The sequence below is a fragment of the Folsomia candida genome, unplaced genomic scaffold (genome assembly GCF_002217175.1).
Source record: "Folsomia candida strain VU population unplaced genomic scaffold, ASM221717v1 Fcan01_Sc009, whole genome shotgun sequence".
In the NCBI taxonomy this organism is placed as follows: domain Eukaryota; kingdom Metazoa; phylum Arthropoda; class Collembola; order Entomobryomorpha; family Isotomidae; genus Folsomia; species Folsomia candida.
In genome coordinates, this window is record NW_019091201.1 from 4678832 (window position 1) to 4700429 (window position 21598).

General features: G+C 40.8%; 3 protein-coding genes across 8 annotated transcripts in view; all 3 read left to right on the top strand.

The window, feature by feature from the left end:
• The window catches only part of LOC110854241 (mucin-19), a 37495-nt gene extending 27670 nt beyond the window's left edge, over positions 1–9825 (top strand). For 2 of the 3 annotated variants that reach the window (XM_035855031.1, XM_035855032.1), the window contains 9 exons: positions 82–175; positions 703–1309; positions 3082–3401; positions 4128–6367; positions 6761–7294; positions 7369–7464; positions 7556–7647; positions 7715–7858; positions 7928–9825. In XM_035855031.1, coding sequence (XP_035710924.1) covers positions 82–175; positions 703–1309; positions 3082–3401; positions 4128–6367; positions 6761–7294; positions 7369–7464; positions 7556–7647; positions 7715–7858; positions 7928–8171 — 4371 coding nt within the window. In that variant the 3' untranslated portion in view covers positions 8172–9825. The remainder of the gene's footprint in view (positions 1–81; positions 176–702; positions 1310–3081; positions 3402–4127; positions 6368–6760; positions 7295–7368; positions 7465–7555; positions 7648–7714; positions 7859–7927) is intronic. The other variant, XM_022102659.2, reaches the window with a different exon arrangement.
• A 447-nt stretch (positions 9826–10272) lies between these two features.
• LOC110854248 lies at positions 10273–11314 on the top strand. Its single transcript, XM_022102666.2, has 4 exons — positions 10273–10526; positions 10608–10781; positions 10841–10969; positions 11036–11314. Exons 1-4 carry the CDS (start codon positions 10461–10463, stop codon positions 11261–11263), a joined length of 597 nt encoding a protein of 198 aa, XP_021958358.1. The 5' UTR covers positions 10273–10460; the 3' UTR covers positions 11264–11314.
• Positions 11315–11985: 671 nt separating this feature from the next.
• On the top strand, positions 11986–21103 carry LOC110853914 (disks large homolog 5). Of its 4 annotated transcripts, XM_022102271.2 has the most exons (28): positions 11986–12392; positions 12533–12910; positions 12974–13104; positions 13341–13587; positions 13659–13802; positions 13948–13959; positions 14052–14130; positions 14194–14467; positions 14535–14660; positions 14727–15243; positions 15311–15752; positions 16054–16271; positions 16336–16805; positions 16891–16914; positions 17006–17137; positions 17204–17426; positions 17497–18163; positions 18234–18358; positions 18431–18572; positions 18647–18714; positions 18789–18828; positions 18908–19155; positions 19264–19287; positions 19389–19473; positions 19539–19674; positions 19753–19791; positions 19873–20101; positions 20175–21103. In XM_022102271.2, exons 2-28 carry the CDS (start codon positions 12868–12870, stop codon positions 20270–20272), a joined length of 4983 nt encoding a protein of 1660 aa, XP_021957963.1. In that variant the 5' UTR covers positions 11986–12392; positions 12533–12867; the 3' UTR covers positions 20273–21103. The 4 variants fall into 4 exon arrangements, with proteins under 4 accessions (XP_021957963.1, XP_021957964.1, XP_021957966.1 ...); XM_022102272.2 differs by lacking the exon at positions 13948–13959 and having other exon boundaries at positions 11987–12392; XM_022102274.2 differs by lacking the exon at positions 16891–16914 and having other exon boundaries at positions 11988–12392.
• The last annotated feature ends 495 nt before the right edge of the window (positions 21104–21598 follow it).

Here is a 21598-nt window from a genome sequence, read left to right on the forward strand (position 1 = left end):
GGGGATGAAGCATATGGAAAAACTGGCTGAAAATAGAATAATGCCGCCACTAATTGCACAACTTTACTTTATTAATTGCAGGAGTCGTCGGGAGTACAAGCTAATCAAGTTAAAAGTGCCGGAAGCCTCGCCAAAGAGAAGGAGAGAAAGTCCTCCAGCTCCGTTGCTCACTTTGGTAAGCGGAATGAATGAATCTTCTCTTTGTTGTTGTGTGTTATGTGGTTGGTTTTGGTTGGGCTGTAATTTTACGAAAGTCGCGAGGGGCTCGTTTTGCAGAGGTGGGGAAAATACGGGGTCAAAATGTGCAGTATTTTTGAGCTGGGTTTGGATTTTCGGGGCTGTTACAGCAAAAAAAGACGAAAATCCACGTGGAGAAGACAACAGTCGTACGAAAATACGGGTTTTGTGAAGAAATTAAACTCTTTATCGGTGTCAAAATACATTGTTTTCATAATATTTTTCTAAAATAACGTATTTTTACCGAGATAAACAGTTAATTTCTTTTAAAAAACCTGTATTTTCGTACGACTGTTGCCTTCTCCAAGTAGATTTTAGCCATTTTGTGGGTGTAACACCCCCGGAAATTCAAACCCCAGTATTTTGCCCACCTCTGCTCATTTGTTTAAAATCCAATCCACACCCGAGTTTTCTCGCCTTGTTTATTTCTCCTTAACGTTTTTCTCCTCTCTTCTTCTCCTCCAGGCAACTTCTACCAACCTGCCGGGCCGTTAATTGAACCTCACAAAGTGCCGGCTGGTCTCCTCCCGGAAACCGTAAAACTTCCCCCCGACCTCAAAGTAACATATCAGACGCACCCACCAAAGAATCCGGCAGTGTCCTCGCAGCAGCATTCCTCGTCGTCGTCCTCATCGACGTCGGCATCCTCCTCCGCCGCCAAGGCCGACACGAGCAGCGGGAGGAAGCATGCCACAAATTCTAAGGACAAAAGTAGTAGCGGACAAATCCTTCACCAACCGTACAAATCTTCTTCTTCGTCGTCGTCGACATCTCAATCTCGACACCAATCTGGCTACCCGACGCCCAATTCGACGGGGAGCAGCTATGTCATCAATCCCGCCACCGCGACAGGGTCTCCGCTCCATCTGAGTAGTCAGCCAACCATGTCGTCGTCGTCACACCATCACGGTCACGGCCATCAGATTCCAGTTCCACCAGGACCAGCCTCGTCTTCTGCTGCTCCTCCATCCGCAGGCGGATTGTTTTATTCCACTTCGGCAGCCTACGCTCCACACCATCATTCCCCCTTTGCGCCGAGCAAGTATCCCATGGTGCCACCAGAGTCGTATAGGTGAGTGAATGCGTCAGACGGATAGATAGACAGTGGCCGCGGAAGCTGTGGGGACATTATATTGTAGGATAGAGGAGGGAGGGGTTTAGATAAGATGATGCGGACATCGAAGAACCGTGAGGACATTGTCCCTCTGTCCCCCTGTTCCGCGGCGACTGCATATATTTTTGCTTGCCCCGTCTCAAAAACAACCCAATTTCTACGCAACGCAGAAGTGGAGAGGGGTACCTACGTATACGTGCTTGGCTGTGAGGGAAGTTGAGTTGACGTCGTGGGAGACGTTCCCATCCCACTTGTAAACTTCCTGCTTTCTCTGCAGATTCGGAGCATTCTGATTTAAGGGAAACCGATACGTGGCCCAGGTTTAGTTGGGTATTGCGTCTCGTCCTCGGCATACATACGGAAGAATTGCGTCTCGCTCGTTCATATGGATGTGCATAGAACATACACGAAGGACTAACTAGGAATGGTGGTTTCCCAGCGTATGTTCCCCGATTTTGAGCAAATTAGTGTCAATCGATCACAAATTTAATTAGTATGAAATTTGCGAAAGCACGATCTCCCAATGGGCACGTTTGGCCGAGATATTTGCATCCGAAAAGGAGAAAATGCGTCTTAAAGTTGACAAATTTGACACTTTCTAAATTTACTGCGCGTTTTCTCCTCTTCGGATGCAAATATCTCTGCCAAACGTGCCCATTGGGAGATCGTGTCTTTCGCAAATTTCATACTAATTAAATTTGTCATCGATTGACACTTATTTGCTCAAAATCGGATCGCATACGCTGGGAGACTTCCCCTGTAAGTGAAAGTTGAGACCCTTTACTAAGAAATGCAGGCTGGCTATTTGCTTGCGTAACAATGGAAAGCAAACAAAGTGGTGGAGTTGGAGAGGCTATGTATGCATAGCGTGGTCATTAAAATTATCTTATCAGCTTGACGACTTGACTAGTCACCAGCAGGAAAAAAGAATAACATTCACTTCACATTCACATCATCATCATCGTCCTCACGTACGGAAAAGTATTATGAGATTACGCTGTTGCTGGTGAGTTGGGTAGTTTAGGCTGAAGAACGGTCGGTGGTATGCGTCATATTTATTTTAGCGTGTCGTGTCGTCTCATTCTCTGGAAAATACAGGCATCCAATCCACTAGTAGTTAGTTACACTATTTATGGGTATCATCAAGCAAGGAATTGGAATGGCATGAAAAAATAGAAAATGATTTTAACCAACATGGTCATCATAGCAGTTATTTACTTATAAACCAAGTAGCATCATATTTGGGCAGTCAGGGTGCACAACAATCCTATTTACTACGTAATTTCATATTAATAATTAACAATGGAGGTCTCCTAGCGGATGCTCTCCGATTTTGGGCAAAGTAGTATCAATCGATAACAAATTTAGGTAATGTGTGATTTGCGAAAGACACGATCTCCTAATGGGCACGGTTGGCAGAGGTATTTGCATCAGAAGAGGAGAAAGTGGGCCTTAAAGTCGACAAGTTTTTCACAAATTTACTGCGCGTTTTCTCCTCTTCGGATGCAACTATCTCTGCGAAACGTGCCCATTGGGAAATAGTGTCTTTCGCAAATTTCATATAGTACTTAAATTTGTGATGGATTGACACTAATTTGCTCAAAATCGGAGAGCATACGCTGGGAGACCTCCATTGCATATTAGTCGACCTTGTACGTCAAAAGGTCACTGGGTCAGGTCACAGGTCAGTAAGTAATAACGCTAAATTTCCCATTTTTTTCTTCTTCCAGGACACATTCCCCCTACCAAAACTCGTTCCTCTACCCTTCCGCCAACCCAGCCGCCCAAGCAGCCCAAGCCCAACAGCAGTCCTACTTCATGACGCCTTTCTACACGCCCCCTCTCACGCCAAATTCCACCCCAGGAGTCATGCCCAGCGGAATCGTGGGCGGACCACCGCGCCCCCTCTCTCTCACCCACCCTTCCATGGCGGCCGCCTCCTTCTACGCGCCCCCTTCCGCCCTCCAACCCCCGCAGGGGATGCATCCCGCCTCCAGTTACCTCGTCGCGTCGCCTCACCACTCCCTACAACCACCCCCAACAGCACCAGGTTGGTCAGTATAGGCTCAGTTCTTTTCTTAACTTTCACTTTCTTACTTTCTTAACGTAGGACTGGATTACTTATCTATCATAAAAATCTGCATGTTTTCAATCATTTCTCCGCTCTGGGAATTTATTTTAAAATTTTGGACGACAAATTTGTAGTCGGTGAGTTGATTAATGGAATGGCGTTGAGTTTTTTGAGCGAGTTTCGATGAGTTTCAATTTTTCTGAAGGATTTTTAAACTTGAGATCTCCTCCTTCAAAAAGTGTCAAAATCTGGAGTATATTTTTAATAAATTGGCAACGATTCCCATTCTCTGGGAATTTATTTTGAAATTCTGGGGGACAAATTTGTAGAGCAGGGAGTTGTTAATTTTTTGGAAATATACACTCCCGATATTGACACTTTTGAAGGAGGAGATTTCAAGCTTAGGAAATATTCAGAAAAATTGGAACTCATCGAAACTGGTTGAAAAACTCAACGCCATTCCATTGATCAACTCACTGACTACAAATTTGTCCTTCAGAATTATAAAATAAGTTCCCAGAGGCAAAAATGATTACAAATGTGTTGATTTTTTTTTACTGATTCGAGTCCTACGTTACTTAATTTCGTTCCTTTCTCAACTTCCACTTTCTTTCAAATTCTTCCAAAAAATTTCATACGTTTCTTCATCTCTCAACTCAACCTTTTTCAACTTTCACTTCTTCTTTTTCCCCTTATTTTATTTAGTTTCCTCATGTCCCACAACTCTTAGGCAACATTGGTTTGAATTTTTCTACACAGGACATGCTGGGCGTTTTCTTCCCAATCCGTCTACCCAGCCAGCATGCCCATGCCCTACGGAGCCGCCATGTCCGCCGAGCAGTACCAGCAGCAACAGGCCGCCGCCGCAGCAGCAATCTGTTTTCAACGTTTTGCATCCGGCCACCCTGGAGGCGGGTGTTAAGCCCACGTCCACCTTATCAAAAAAACCAACAGCCTTATCATCTCGTCATCGCGTCGTCGTCGCTAAACAAATCCTTCCCCGTCCTTCCGCCTCGTCACCCCCGGACACCCCGCCCCCCATCACAATCACGCTCCTCAATAACCACAAAAACCAGACGAGGGGCCAGCTCGAAAGTGCGAAAACCTTCACGGAACAGTATTCTCTGCCCGATGATATAACCATAACGCCAATCATAGTCAATAATAGTTCCAACAATAGTACGGCCCTATTGTTGAAAAATACATCCATATCTCTCATCCATCCCCCAACAATGTCCTCTTCCCCCCCGAAAAATAATTCCTCTCCGCCGGTTCATAATAGTGCTGCGACGAATCCAGGTCAAGGTGCGCGCGCTGTGACGAACGCTGCGTCGAAGAAGAAGGAGCGCGACATTGTGCACGTCATCGATCCCAGAAGTGGCCTTAAGACGACGATCGCTAAACATATTAGCAATCGGAACCTCCTCGTCAAGAATAACAAGGCGATGGCGATGATCACAAGTCCGAAAAGTAGTCCTGCAGATACTACTACGAGGGGAGGAGGAGGTGGAGGCATGAAAAAGCTTGGGGTTGGTAAACTCAACCCTGACTTGGATGTGATAGTGATCAACAATAATAACGGAAGTGGAGTGGTGGAATGTGATGATAGCATCACGGAAAATTTGGCTCAGTATCACGCCGCCGTGGTGGCTGCTGCTGCTACGAGTACTAATTCTAACAGGAAAAAGTCCCCTATTATGCAACAACCTGGTAAAAAACAGGGTGGCAAAAAAAGGTCACCCTTCGCTGCCAGTAGTGCGACCACCGTTGCTGGAGGGATGTCCATTCTCCAACAAAATCTGGCCCAGCACGCAGCCCATAATTTGTTGGGGGGCAGAGTGGTCAATGATCCTGTTCGACTCCAATCTCCGAACTATTCCCTCCCTCCGGGAATCAGTATCTCGTCCCGAGGCGGAAAATCCCCGGGTAATCAGAATAATAATATCGGTCTAAATCTCACCGTGAACAAAGGTCGCAGTAGTCAACTTCACTTTGACGACCCCAACACCGTCCACGTGCAGGCTGTCCAACACGTGGCGACCACAAATAACAACAAGAAACGCATCTCGCTCAACGAGTGCATCGACGGTTTGCAAAAAAAGAAGTTAAAACTCCTCGAAGATCCGCTCCTCGTTCCTGGTTTGAACGGTGCAAATCCAGTCAACGGAAATGTGATATCCAGATCATCGAAAACGAATTTCGCCAGTAATAATAACGGAACCACCAGGTTGCATTCCGCACTAACGCCGAATTTCAATTCCAACGCGGTGACCAATGGTGGCCCCATTTTCGGAAAAGCGAAGAACTCCTTATCATCCACCAAGAAACCTGTCCTTGTCGATTCATCCTATTCTTCGGCACGTGTCCGAGACCCGCAACTTCATCGGGGCGGGACCGTGATCAAATCCAGTGATGCCGTAGCCGCCGTAAGTGCCGTGGTCATAGATCCCGACACGTACCACTTGAAGAGCTCAAGACTGGGAAACGGGAACGGGAAAGGGCTCCGGAACGGGTTTAATAAGAAGGCTACCAGCAAATTCCAGCAGGGAAAAGGGGGCAAGACTTCGACCCTCGCTTATCTTCCCCCAGGCCGGAGAGACCTTAACTTTGTCGTGGGAATGTCCAAAGTCAAGACGAAGGGGATATCACTCGAAAAAGCCGCGGCGAATTATCTCTCGACCAGAAACACGCGAAGTACCGCGGCCAATGCGAAGATTAAGACGAGGTTTTCCAACAAGCCGAAGGGCAGCGGCGGGGGTGGGGGTGGAGAATCTTCGTCCAACACGATGAGTAATAACACGCCACGGAATAGGTCTCGTCTTCTCAGAAAAGGGAACCAGATTTGTGGCGTCGTTGTGACCGGGTTGGGCAGCAGTGGGGGGATTGGGCGAAGGAGTGAGAGTGACTCGAGTACAAATACGAGCAGGAGCAGTTCCGCGGTGAGGGTGAGTAGTTTATTTTTATGTAATTTTGACTTATCTTCAAAATCCGCACATTTTTATCATTTCTCGCCTCTGGGAACTTATTTTAAAATTCTGAACGACAAATTTGTAGAGCAAGGAGTTGCCAATTTAAAAAAAATATACACTCCAAATGTTGACACTTTGAAGGAGGAGACTGCAAATTTGTCGCCCAGAATTTTAAAATAAATTCCCAAAGCCCAGAAATGATTTAAAATGTGTTAATTTTGACGATAAGTGATCAAATCTATATCGTTATATACCAGTCCTAGCCAATCTATTATTAACTCAACATAATAATTATCACTCATAATATTATTTCCGACGTTAAACTTGCACAAATCAAAAACTGAAACAAATTTCCCCCTTTTTTTGCAGATTATTAACGGAAATGTTTCTACTTCTTACAACAATTCGTTATCCTCCTCCCACACGAGTAGTAAAGTCGAGCGAGAAAATAGGAAATATCCGACGCAAGCTTTTATCAACGCGGTCGCAGATTTATACCAATACAGAAGGAACGTGCTGCTCCGCGTGCCTCGAGCCGGGGTTGGCGTCTTCCCATCAGCCAGCAGTATTAATCTCGATAAGAGCTTGAGTCCTAGTAGTTCACCTTCGTCGTCGTCCTCCTCGTCACAACAACAGTCTCCACTTGTTGCCGCATTTCCGAATCACAACTTGGCCTCCAGGTCCAGCAGCCCGGCGGCAACGACGTTGAATAGTGGCTTTTCGAAAGGTCCGATTGGCTCCATGGCGGCGAATGCGGCGAAAAAGAGGGCCGTCGTCAAGCCCCTCTCTCCCGCGGCGATTAACGGTGCCTTGTTACAAATGGGGATGGCTAGAAGGGCTCCGAAATGGTCGAATGGATGGAGGTTTGAGGGCGAGCCGTATGAGACCAAGGTGTTTTTGAATGTGAGTCGTCTAATTTTTGAGGGGAATAGATTTTGTGGTTTGGTACTTATCGAATATGTGATATCTTTTCTTAGAACGATGACCCACCCGTTGTTCGTCGATGTTATCCTGCCATGAGACACGAGAGTGGGGATGTGATTCAAACGCGAGACTGTGTTCTTCTAAAATCGGTATGTGTGCAAATTTTATTTACAAACTTTTACTGGAAACGCCCAATATTTCTGAAACATTAGTCACCCAAGACTTTGTAAATTTTTGTAGGGATCCAAGAAGAATGATTTGCCTTACATTGCGAAAATTGCGACCCTGTGGGAAAACCCGATCGATGGCGAAATGATGTTTTCTCTTTTGTGGTGAGTTTTTTAAACACATATTTTGACTTTCAAAAACATGCTAAATTGCTAAATTTTATGATTGAAGGTACTATCGACCCGAACATACAGAAATGGGGCGAGCCAAGGAAGACATGACGGACGAGATATTCGCTTCCAAACATCTCGATGTCAATTCCGTCGCTACGATTGACGATCGGTGTTACGTCCTGACTTTCAATGAGTATTGCAGGTACGGTATTTTAAATACTACTGAAAATTAGCAAATATTTAACTATAAAAATGTCCTGTTTCTCCCCAGATATCGCAAAAGACTGAAACAACTCCAAGAAGCTCTCCCCAGCAAACCACTCCTTTCCCTCAGTGGATCCGCAATGCACAATAATAACGCTGCCGGCAACATCGCGGGCGCAGTTTGGAACGGAAAACCAACCACGGAACAAAATCGTCCCGCATCACCGGGAAAAATATCCCCCGAAGTTGTCTTCTTCTGCAAAAAAGTTTACGATTTCCGACAAAAGAGGATCATGAAGAACCCCTCCTAGCAGTTACGGTTACGTTCAACCACCACCACCATTTCACGCAATAATAAGGAACAACTGCAGGAAGAACTTGTTCCAAAGGACGACGCACCTCCTCCTCCCCCCGTGGTTGAATGTTCACCCCCACCTCAAGTTCCAGTTTCCCAAGTGCCACAATCAACAACGACACCACCACCACCATCACCTGTAATAACGACACTGTCGACATCCACGCAAACCGACGACGAACCAATCGATAATAATAATGTTATTGAAAAGAAATTCTGGACCATTTCCTTATCCGTGGTTTCCTTTCAGTATCAAAATAACGACGACGCCGTAATTAACTTGCAACCTGATCAATCAAAGTTATTATAATTACGTAGTAGATTATGTAATAATTATTGTGATGGTTGTAAAAAGAAAAAGTTGTCTAGTTGGTATCATACATAGGAGAGAAATTTGGTTATGTATCTATCCCTGCGTTAGGTAGATAGATATCATTACTGACCGCTGATAATGGTTGCCTTTTCTCAATTTTTGACTCTATACATATTTAAATCTGGAACGTATGTATACTAAAATTATTATGACCATATAAACCACCATTTAACATTACATTTCGAAATTTTGGTTTTATGTGACACCACAATTTTGAGTTTTAAGGTGACGATCAATTAATTAATTAATTACGTTTCGGAGAAAGCATGTCACTTTTATCCCCGAATTTTTTATGACATATTTTATCCTGAAAATCTGAACTTTGTTTTTTGTTGGTGCTTACTTTTGATACTACTTTTTAAATATGACACTTTTTATGTTCCAATATTTCCCAGAATTATCTATGACCTGTTTCACAAATAAAATAATCTATTTATTTATTATTTGGCTGTAATAATAAATATGTTCAAAAAAGAAGAGAAAGAAATAAGATGCATCGTAACTACAAAATAATAAAATGAGTGCTTCTTAAATATTCCATTTAGTTAATTAATTAATTAATTAATTAATCCATACTAAAAATAAATGACTGCATGTGTGTCCCATTAATATGTTAAGTATGTAGTCATTATTCGGTTATTAACTTAATTTTTTTTATGCACTCAATCCTGCAGTGTGTTCAGATAAGGAAATAGTTTGGTTAATTAATTTGGTAATTAATTAATTTCGTATAATTAATTATTTTGTTCGTTGGTTGGTTTTTAGTTAACGTTTAGTCAAGTATTTTTAGTTTGTTTGATAACCAATGGATAAGGTCCACCCACACATTTACTGCACAATCTCGTTTTATCTGCTACTTTCTCCAGCCGATTTTTAATTATAATTAATTGCTCTACTAAATTATATGAATTATAATTATATTTGTTTTTTTAATTGTAATTAAGTTAATGTCGCACACGGTTTATGATTTTAAAAGAATTCTCTTGTACAAAAACTTGTAGATCGATTATTTAACCAGAGATACACACCTCACACATACACATCGCTATAATGAAATATATGCAAATTAGCTGTTAGTAACTTTATACAATAATAACAAACAAGGAATGAAATGAAATAAATACAGAAACCTTTTACAATTTAGAGGTCATCCACCCACTTTTTAATTTCTGGAGAGAGAAAAATGTAAACGGATAAAATAAAATAAAGAAAAATAAAGAATGAACTGTAAACGAGACATAATTTAAAAAAATATGTACCAGTAATTTTCATGAGAAATGCGAAAACAGGAAAAAATGAAATGATGCATAAGGATTTAATAAATATTGAATACTGCAAAAAAAATTGGTGAATTTTTCATCATTTTTTTCATAATTTCATGGGTGTGCATAAATTTAAGATTCAATTTCATGAAAAATCCGAACACAGGAAAATGAAATGATCAGGATTAAATAAATATTGCAAAGTTTTCTCGAATTTTCGTCATTTTTTTACAATTTCACAAATGCAATTCAATTTTCATTCATGTATTTCTTTGTGTAATTCATTATTATGTAATCACTACAAATATTTGCTTTGCATTTACTTTTTCCAAATCTCTCCTCCGCAACTAAATGTTGACAATTGATATCGGTTATCATCATCGCTTAACTTTTTGTCTGCGTAGTTGCTTCAATCCAACTCCATCAAACTCGTGACCATGATTCACTCCAAATTTCCAAACATTACGAGTCTCGGGGCACGTGTAACAAAATGTAAAGTTTAGCGACGTAAAATTTTGCATTTACATTTTTTAAGTAATGATTTATCATGTACTTTCACCCAGAATAGAAAAAAAATACTCGTATTGCATTAAAAATTTTAGTGTAAAAAATGTCGATAAGACTCAACCTTCAAACGTTAAACAGTCCTGATGGAATATTAAAACTTCTCCATGTGGTATTATTTTATACATAATTTACACGAAATATTGTGTTACTAAATTTTATTAAATTTTTAATTGGTCATATTTTTTTACAGCTTTTGGGCACAATCTCTCTCATTCTGATCTCATTTTCTTACGTGCCTCACAACTTAGCTTTGGACATTTTCCTCGTCACGATATCCGTCTGCTTGGCGATATCAACGCTAAATCTGTTCCTAAACTGTATCTTCTCACCAACCTTGTTGAGAACTCGGCCCAAGCAAATCGTGGTAATTTCACGCATCAAAGATAAGTGATCTTATCATCCTCAAACAATAAATATTTGCAGGGCTTCATCTTCCACCTGTTAGCCGGCGCAGGTCTCATCTTGGCTGGAATCGACTTGATTGGATGGTCAGAATATGATCACGATTGTGGATTCAAGTGTCCTCACATTTATTACATTGGGGTCGCCAAAGTATGAACATAATTTCACTTATCATTCGATAAGCTCGAAATATTTTGATTCATATTTCTCTGACAGATATTAACCTTCGTTAACGGCACGCTGTACGCAATCCACGGCTTTTTAGACGCTCGTGGTGAAGACGAGGAAGATTTTTTGACCGAGAGTTTTCCCCTTTTGCGAACCCCGACGCCAACGATGTCCACGTCCACGACCCCGCCAAGTATTATCATCCAGCCACCATCTCCTACTCCAACCGAACCACGCCCACATTACAGTGGAGGAATGCAATCGAAAATAAATTGATATTACCTATGTAACAAATAATAAGTAAAAGTAATAAATATGTCAAGTTTATTCGGTCCGTGGGCAAAGTACTGGGTCAAAATGCAGTATTTTGAGCTCTGTTCTTCCCAGGGTTTGGATTTTGGGGGGTGTTACACCACACCCACAAAAAGACGAAAATCTACGTGGAGAAGACAACAGTCGTACGAAATATGGGTTCTGCGAAGAAATTTTTTTGAACGGTTTATGTATCGCCATCAAAATATGTTACTTTCACGATTTTATAAAAATGAAGCATTTCGACGCCAATAAAAAAATGAATTTCTTCAGAAAACCTTCCACTGATTGCTACACCCACAAAAAGATGAGAATGGGAAAGAGAGCAGTCATACGAAAATACGGGTTTTGTGAAGAAATTAACTTTTATCGGATGAAAATACAAGTTTATTTCTTCACAAAACCCATATTTTCATACGACTGCACGTAGATTTTCGTCTTTTTGTGGGTGTAACTAACACCCACCGAAATCCAAACCCTGGGAAGAACAGGACTCAAAAAATACTGTCCATTTTCACCCAGTATTTTGTCCTTATTGTTCTTTCATTCTCTCATTTCTCTTTCATCATTTCACCAACTTTCTCTAGCAGGAACAAAGTGAGACGGGTGGTTTCTCAAGTGGAGAAAGTCTTTGATGGTGGTGGCACTGAGATGAGATTGACGGTGGTGGATTGGATTGGATCATCAACAAAACAACGCAGCACAATAGCAAAACCACTTCATTTCTCACTCAAAATTATTACACCGACTTGAAAGGTGTACAAAAAAGAGCAGCTTTTTGACTGCAGCTATTTAATAAATAAATAAATAAATAAATAAGATAAATAATTTAATATTTATTTAATTTTTTTAGGCGAGAAAAAAGTAAACAAAAAGACATTTAATTGCAATTAAGTATTCTGTCTGTAGTTTGTTTATGGTTAGAAAAATTGCCCTTTCTGTCAATTGTGTGTATAAATATGTAAATACGTACGTGACATTTTGAAGGTTGTTTATTTATTTACCTAATTACAATGCCAGCTTGTTGCTGAATCTACACAATTTTATTAGTGTTTAAAAGCTAGTTGTGAATGGATAAGCAGAGTCGGATTTGGTAAGAGAATTTTTAGTAAAAGACGGAAAGCAAATAAATGATAACCATATTACATAATCCATCGATAAAATAAAATGTAATAAATTATGCTTAATGATTAGATAAATATTTAATTGCGTGGTTCATTTTTGCTTTGATAGCTGATCGACTTACTGGCTGTGTACTGATGGGGAAACGCAATGGATAAGCAAGCATTATTATCAACATCGCAGGCTATTTTTGGAACAGAATTGTGAAAGTCATCCAACAATGGTCAAGGGCTGAGGACAAGAGTAATCAATTTGTTTAAATATGAAGTAGTTTACAATCAAAAGTTTAAATTGTGAGGACAATGGAAGTGAAAAAGTGAAGAACAATGCGTCATGAAAGGAAGAAATTTGTTATTATAGGAGATAATACAAAACCCTACTACGACGATAATAAATAACAAAGTGTTCAATTGTAAATTGGGTGCCAAACAAGCCAAACGACGACAATGTCGAGAGGATCGCCCAACCAGAGAAAGATGATGGAAGGAGGTAAATAATTAAATTATGTTAAGGGTGCAATGATTGGAATAAAACAAAATCTTAATTATTCAGGAACATTAAATCGTTCCGGAATGGTGGAGCAATTTGAAGCAATGAAAGAAGATTACGACGCTTTGCGCCAGCGGTACGCAGAATTAATGGCTTCTCATGCCGGGACCGTGCACCAATTAGAACTTGCAAAGGTTACAAATTCAGTAATAGCGACAGTTAACAAAACTATGCTTTTAAAATTTCCATAACTATCTCCCTATCTCTTGAGTTGGGTCAAAATCTGAGCGTTTTTCATACTGTCTCCGGAAATTTTGGCCCAACTCAAGAGATAAGGAAGGTTACGGCATTTTAAAACGCAGGGTTGCTAACTAGCTGCCTAAATTTCGCACATAATTTTGTCAACCAAGAATTTTCTCCTCTATTGTAGGAAGAGCTCAGTCACATCAAACCTCTCCACGATACGGCGAGCAAGGAGAGAAGCGTATACAAGCAACAATGTACCTCAGCAATACGGCAGTGGGACACAGCCCTTAAGGAGCGCACTGAATACAAAGAAAGTCTCGCCAAACTTCAACAACAACATGACGAAGCCATGAAGGAGATTAACCAATCCATGGTGCAAAAAATTAAAGCCAACAAAGAAATTAAACGATTGACTGAAGAAAGCCAAGCTGGTGAGCTTATAATTTTCCCGTGTTGTTGATAAGTATACTTTAAATCTGTTGTCTATCACTGGATTTTATAGCTCATCAGGAATACGCCTTAATAATGAGTGAGCGCGACTCGGTGCACAGGGAACTGGAAAAACTCACCGATGACCTGGCCGGGTCAAAGAAACAAATTAAAAATTTGGAAACTATTAACAAAGAATTGCAAGAAAAATTGGCAGGTGGGCGAAAATGGGATGCTTTGCAATTTTAACCGTGAAATATCTTTAAGCTTTATTTTTGCGTATTGTTATTTTTGAATCTGCATTTTTTCTTCTTCTAAAATAATAATTGACTAAATTTTCTCTGTCTCTTTCTTTTTACAAGCTGCCGAAGGTGGTGAGTAATTCTTCTTCTGCTTAGATTTGCAATTTCAATAGAATTTGGACGTTTTCATTTAACGGTATTATTTTATTTTCCCCCATTTACAGAAGCGTCGAAAGAAGCCGATGTTGCAAAGATGAGAAGAGATTGGGCGTTTAGTGAGCGACATAAAATAGTCCAGGAGAGGTATTGTCATATATTATTACTTTTAAGATGTGAACTTTAATGTATATGTTTTTTTTTGCACAGGGAAAGCTTGCGAATACTGTGTGACCGTCTCAGAAAGGAGCGAGACAGGGCCGTGTCGGATTTGGCTGAGGCGCTCAGCGAGTCGGAAGATATTAGGAAACAGAAGAACCTAGCCTCAAAGCAGCTCAAGGAGTTGAGAGATAAAATGGAATTTGAAAAGGAAAATCATCAAGCGCTCAGAGTTCAGCAATATTTCTCCAATTCGTCCAGTTTCTCTGAATCTAGAGATTCCGCAATTGATTCAGATATGCCGTCAGGACATTACAGTATTAAGGTAAGTAGGTTACTTATCCTCTGTGTTAGTTGCTAATTGTCGTTATAATTGTAATTTATTCTATTAGCTGCCAAACGGTCGCGGAGCGGATCACGGTTTAGTTTTGGAACCTGGAGTCTACATTAACAGGATTATTCCAGGTTCTCCAGCTTCAAAAGAAGTAAATTTGAATGTTGGAGATCGAGTCCTATTTGTAAGTGATTATTTATTTTAACGATTTAAAATTTAACTTTACTAAACGTCCCTTGCCTATATTTAGATCAATGATGCCCCAATTGATAACGTGCAAGACGCAATCCTCGCCCTTTCCGAAGACATTGACCCCATAGTACTCACCTTGAGTCGAAGCGCTGGCCATTTATCAAGTCCAATCAGCGCAAGTAATGCGCCAAATAGGAACAAAAACCTACTTCATCCTTCAAAGGCTTCTGCTCATGCGTCAAGTTCCTCCCTACGGTCAGATAAGTCTGATCCTAACAGTGTTCTTTCCGACGGCAGACGTCAAGCTGGTGGTGGATCAAAGTCAGGTTCTGGCGGACTCCGAGATATTTTCCGAGTAAGACTTCCTAGAAAGAAATCTTCCCCAGAGGAAGAAATCCTCGCCACTTTGGACACTTTGGATTCAGCCATTGCTTCCGGCGCGGGTGGAGGTGGGGGTGCGAGTCGAAAGAAGAGGAATAAACGAGTCTCCTCCTCGAGAAACTCGGGGACTGAAAATATGGGGACATGGCCGAGAATGATGTCGAGAAATTCGTACACTTTGCCAAAGGATGGGGGTCAGCACTATTAATCATTTTATCGCAATCTGTGCAGCGAATAAATTTTCGATCTATGTAATTTCAGGTGTTTCATCAGGTTCCCGTGCCCCCACGGACAAAAATTCACCTTCAACTAATCATTACCGAGAGACGTCGTCCTACTACGGGCAGTACATGCCGATGGGGGGATCGGGTTCTGGGAATATGACGAGCAATACTGTCTGCGTTCGACGACCCAGTAGTGGAAAGGATCGCGTCCCTTTGTCCAACATGTTGTGGGACTTGCAACCTCCTCATCCTTCAAAAAGTGTGGGGGCCATCTCCATGGGTGGAGGTGGTGGTGGTGGGGGGATGAATAACTACGGATATAATACCAAAAGTCTTACCCTTGCTGGTCATACTCGTCCTGGAAGTGGGGGGTTCCTTCTGGATAACCACGGACTCCCGACACCCGGTTCTATGCCACATTATCGATATTCTTTCGGAGTATTTGATCCAACCCCGTCGTCGTCAAAGTTGGGGAAGGGGTATGTAATAGATCAACGATGATAGAATACTCTTAGAAATCCGGTATTAAAACAATACCAAGCGGTATTCATATATGACTAATAAAAGTGGGATTGATAAGTAATACCCTGTAGTAATAGCTTAGTATTAAAGTTTTGCCGTATCGGTAGCAAATTTTTACGGACTGGTATAATTTTAATACCAAGTGGTAGCAACGTTAATACCGAGAAATCAATACCTGCCGGATTATACCAGATTTCTAACAGTGTAAATACTCCAAAATAAGGTGATTTAAAATTCGTATATTTATTTTATCTTCAGGCCAGAACGTAACAGCGTAGTCCCCGCAATATCGGACGGTTCCAGTATTGACTTTTCTGTGAAATCCGGCAACATGGAAATCCTAGAGTATTACGTAAATAAACGACAAATGGTCAAGCACCAGAACAACAGTAGTGAAAGTGATCACTTGGACAAAGTTGTGATGCCACCATCCTTGGGGATGGGAAATACTGCGAAAAGTAACACAATGTCAAATCGTAAGTCGCATAGAATTATTAACATACAATTAACAACAATTAATTGCACTACTTCAACTTAAAGTTATCGGAGGACACTCTTCTATTCCGTCCAACGTTAGCGGAACAAGCACACTGGACGGCCGCTACCACAACAATCCCTACTCCTCTCCTTACGCGGGACACTATCACGAACTTCTCGGAGGAGGAGGACCAACCATGTCATCTTCAAATAGTGGAACGTTACCCCTCTCAATTCCTAAACCTTCAAACTCTAGCTACGCGTTTGAACCCTCCTCCCTCCACTACAGTCATTCACACGGAAATAAAGAGTCTTCAATGTCCATGTCGCACGGTTCTTCGAGCGGTACCCGACTCAATTTTAGGAATTCGGACGATCTGCTGTTACAACCAAGCTACCAAATTGAACCGTCGGGCACATTCCCTCGAAACCGAGAACCCCACAGGATTCGGATTCCTTCCAACCAAAGTAGTAGAAGTTCCACGGAGAAGGTTGACCTGCGCAATAGTCCGATGCCCACATATCACATTCAGGTATTTAAAAGAACAGTTGATTTGTGAAGGAATTATTAGGTTTTCATGTATTAATGATCATTTCATGCTGCTACTAAATTATAAGGCTGGTCCAAAGCGTAGAATAACGGTATCATACTAATTGCTCCAAGCATGGGAACTTTGTTTTTCTAGTTTCTATATAACGAAATTAAATATGCAAATATCTGTCGTTCTATTAGGTATTGGATCCTGGCGCTGGTTCTGCGGGTGCTGGTGAATACGGAATTTGGCCCAGAAAACCTGCACCTGGGGAATTGCGAATGATTAGGATCGACAAGTACGACAAATCTACAGAATTTCTTGGAATCCAGGTATAATTATCAACATAAATTAAACAGTTGAACGCAATATATAAATTAACTGTTATATTTATTCAGATATCCTGCAACGCCAACGGTGGAGGCGTCTTCGTCTCCCACGTGACAGATAACTCGCTCGCGTCACAAGTCGGGTTACAAATTGGGGATCAATTACTCGAAGTTTGTGGAATTAATATGCGAATAGCTACGTACGACTTGGCCGCTAAAGTGTTACGCGAGTCGGGAGATCCTCTCACTCTACTTGTGCAATACACACCGGAGAAATATTGCGTTCATGATAGTGCGTATTAATTACTAATCCTATTATTATTAACCTTTTTCTTGCAATGATATCCTAATTTCTTCAATAGACGACCGAGCAACCAGTTCCGAAGAGGATGAAGACGGTGAATCCTCCTCCTCTCCAGATAACGATGATCACAACTCCTCCACCACTGACTCCAGGTCAGGCTCCCGTTCCGGCTCTCCTACCCCATGCAACTCTCCTCAGTCAACTTTAGTCAGAAATTCTAAAAAGAACTCGAGCGTTCAGCATAAACACTCCTTGTCCGCGAGCAATGCGACGGATCGTTCCTTGCCAAAAAAGTCAAGTGGCCACTCAAGTGCAAACAATAGCCTTCCCAAAAGTAAAAACAGTCAGCAATCTTCAACTCAATCGAATGGACTCAGTCAGGCACAACAGCAACAAATTAAACAAGCGTTTGCACTGTCTGGAGTGACGCAGGATCGTGGAGATCGTGGTGGCGGCGGAGGAGATCGTGGTGACCGTGACCCTCCGTCTGAACAGTCGACCTTGCGATCGACGAGAAGTAGTGGAGGGGCCAGCAGTGCGGTTGGCGTGGGAGGAGCTGATGGCGGAGAAGGGAAAATGCTATTACAAGACCAGACGCGCTTTCTCACTCTGCAACTTATGAAAAACTCGTCAAATTTGGGAATTTGTTTAGTTGGTGGAAATTTGGTTGGGATTTACGTTCATAGCGTGCAAACAGACTCTGTCGCAGATCGGGCCGGTTTGAGGTAGAGTATTGTTGTAAAAATAATCAAAATTTTGTGGGAAGAATGGAATCATTTTGTTGTTAACGTGTAGGACTGGGGATCAAATTAAGGAATATAATGGAACCGACTTGCGTCACGCGACGGCAGAAGAGGCTGCTTTTGAACTGGCCAAACCGTTAAACAAAGTTGGAATTTTAGTGCAATATAATCTACAAAGTATGTCAATCTAAAATGTATAAAAAGAGTCCAAGATCTTTATCAACTAAATTCAAAAATTATTTTTTAAAGGATACAATGACGTCAAGGATAAACCTGGGGATGGGTTTTACATCCGAGCCCTATTCGACTATCCAGCATTATCCAGTGATCATCACCACCAAGCTAGTAGTGTTGACCCACAACAGTTGACCTTCTTAAAGGATGAGATTCTGTAAGTCGACGTTGATAAGCAAATCATAACGGTGATAACTATCATTTCAAACTATGTATGTATACTCAATTAAGGTACGTGGACAATACAATGTACAATGGAAAACCTGGTCGATGGAGAGCGTGGAAAGTCGATGCCGAAGGTAACCACCGCCGCCTACTTATAACCTTTTTTAATACAAATTACTGACTGTAATTAATGTTCAAATTTTTTCAGGTCACACCAGAGTTTGGGGAATAATTCCGTCAAAATACAAGTAATATTTCCACCTATTTTCCCTCTAGTCAATTAGTCAACTAATTTATTTATTATTAATTTTTGCCATTATTTTACAGGGTGGAGGAGGACATGTTATTTAAACGAAGTCTTGGCGATCTGGACGGCGATCGAAGAAGCTCTACAGTCACGCGACGAAGCTTTTTCCGAAGAAAATCCCACCATCGAAGTTCGTCTCGCGAATTGGCCTCATTTTCCGACTTTTCCATCAATTCTTACGGAGACTTGGCCGGTCAGCATGGCCTTCCCATGAAAGATGATAGCATCCTCCCACTCACATCTTATCAACGGGTGGAGCGATTAGATTGTAAGAATGATATGATTATTTTTGCTACGTTACTTATCTGTGAATTATGTCTTTTTCCTGTCTTATTCTTCCCATAATTCTTATAAAAATATATGAAATGTTCCAAAGGTCTGTCACGAAATGGAAAAATGGGTTAGATTCATTATGCCACTCAATTTTCTTTCCTCACCATGTTCTAATTTGTATTCTTTTTTTCTTATTTGTGTGATAATAATCTACGACTTTAATTTCAGATATGAACTTTCTTCGCCCCGTAATTTTGGTGGGTGCTCTCAGCGATCTGATTGCAGAACGATTAGTCCAAGATTTTCCATACCAGTAAGTAATTCACGACTTACTATACCGTTAAATTAACTTTTAATTATGGAATTGTTTATGTGCAGATTCGCCAAAGTAATACCTGAATTTATGCGTTGCGACGGTCCAATGCTGCAGGATGGGCTGACCAAAAATCTTTTTCTGGACAAGATGAACGAGAATAAGATTGTGGACTACAAACGGAAAGGATCACATTATGAGGTAACATAAAATTGGACTCATTATTAAATACTAAACAGTAAATGATAAGCAATCTAATATCTAAATAAATATTTCCAGTGTGTCACAATGACTGCTATTCATGAAGTTCGTTCAAAGGTAGCTAAAAATTGGTGCTACATATCAATGAATATATTCAAATGCTATGATAAAAAATTAATTATTTTTAACACCACTTAGAAACTATACTGCATCATGGACATCAGCACGTCTGGAGTCGAGCGTCTCCTCCAATCGCAAATGTATCCTATCGTCTTACTCATCAAATTCAAGAACCCGAAGCAAATACGAGAAATTAAAGACTTGAGCATCAAAGACTTGCGATGCGATAAGATATCACAAAAGGCAGCTAAAGAGTTGTACGAACACTCGCTTAAAGTTGAGAATGAGTACAAGCACGTGATCACAGGTTGGTCAATGTTTGATAAGAAAGTATCAAATCAATTTCTATCTATCTATTTTTTATATCTTTCTTTCACCAGCGTGCGTCCCTGGCGGAACAAACATTTCATATTTGGCAACCCAAGCCAAGACCGCGGTTGAGAAAGAACAATCAAAAACCTTATGGGTCCCAATCTAAAGTTTTAAAATGTACAATCTCTCCACCGGCCATACAAACAAACAAACTATCGGACTATGTACCTACTACACACCTATGCACAAAAACTGATTCAGCAACACAGCTTGGCAGCTCTGCAGACGTTCGTAAACTTCGTAACGCAATTTTCTTGACACCCACCAACCCCCCTTGAACATGTGTCACAAAGGCACGGACCACCACCCACTCCTGCATTATCAAGTTTACGAACGTCCCCACATGTATCACTATTAAATATTATTACCAAAGATGAATGGAAAATCATTAGACTTTTACTTTACCTGAATGTATTATATGTAGAAATAACGCAAAACCAATCTAATAATGCTTAACTTGCTCATTGTAATAATCCATGAAAAACAATCTCCCCATAAGTAAGCACAGCACTCGTTTCCCCCCGTTTGAATTGACTCAGCCAACTGTAACTTTCAAGCTCACGATGGACTAACTAATACAATAATTATTTATCCTAAATATTACACGCCTCAATGCAAACCTGTATAAATTCTGCACAATTTAGGAAGAACGAGCTCAGTATTTCATCTAAATAGAAATCGACCTGTTATTTACTATGCAAAAAACCGTGAATGTATGTATGTATAAAAAAGATAGCAATAGGAGCTGTACTAGCCATATCCATTGAACAATAATCATGTAGAAATTACTATGAACAAAAAGACCTTTTCGTCGACCTAATCTATACATTTGACCTAATAAATAATGACCTATGCAATAATCTTACATTGTTCAACTATGCAAAACCAAATTGAAATTGAATAAATACAACGCGAAAGCTTACATAAATATTCATGACAGAAAGAAAGTGGTTAAAAATTTATTGACTAATTGTTCATAACTTTCATGAATGAAATCTACAAAGATGTAACTAATCATCATCAATCGCTGTAGCATGCACAGTCAGAGTCCAAAAGTCTGTTGAGGAATATTCACATTCTATTCTAGGCCATCGTTAAATCCAGAAAGCCCAGGCCGGAAACGTCAATCCTGTCCTTTCACGACGATACACAGCAGCATCCGTGCCCCCAATGCAACAGTTTGATGGAAAATTAACCTAGCAATGAGGAGTAAATACAGGGTCATGAATGACGGAGGAAGCACGGCTTAGAGTTTTGAAGGCTTTAAAAGTAACACTTCAAGTTTTGATTTCTCGATCAGTTGCTTCAAGACATTTAAGCATTAAATGAATATTTGTACGGTAGATCTCATATTGGAGGCAATTCGAGCAAGGCGTATTGACTGAGGAGCCTGTGAAAATTTTGGTGGCAGGTCAGTTAGTGAATAATGATC

Bases quoted from the DNA above. Each gene is read 5' to 3' on its own strand.
- LOC110853914 (XM_022102271.2), top strand. From the start codon at position 12,868: ATGTCGAGAGGATCGCCCAACCAGAGAAAGATGATGGAAGGAG. The intron at 13,588-13,658 runs GTGAGCTTATAA...TGGATTTTATAG, and splicing joins GACTGAAGAAAGCCAAGCTG to CTCATCAGGAATACGCCTTA. The intron at 14,131-14,193 runs GTATTGTCATAT...TTTTTTGCACAG, and splicing joins CATAAAATAGTCCAGGAGAG to GGAAAGCTTGCGAATACTGT.
- LOC110854248 (XM_022102666.2), top strand. From the start codon at position 10,461: ATGTCGATAAGACTCAACCTTCAAACGTTAAACAGTCCTGATGGAATA. The intron at 10,782-10,840 runs GTAATTTCACGC...AAATATTTGCAG, and splicing joins CTCGGCCCAAGCAAATCGTG to GGCTTCATCTTCCACCTGTT. The intron at 10,970-11,035 runs GTATGAACATAA...TTTCTCTGACAG, and splicing joins ATTACATTGGGGTCGCCAAA to ATATTAACCTTCGTTAACGG.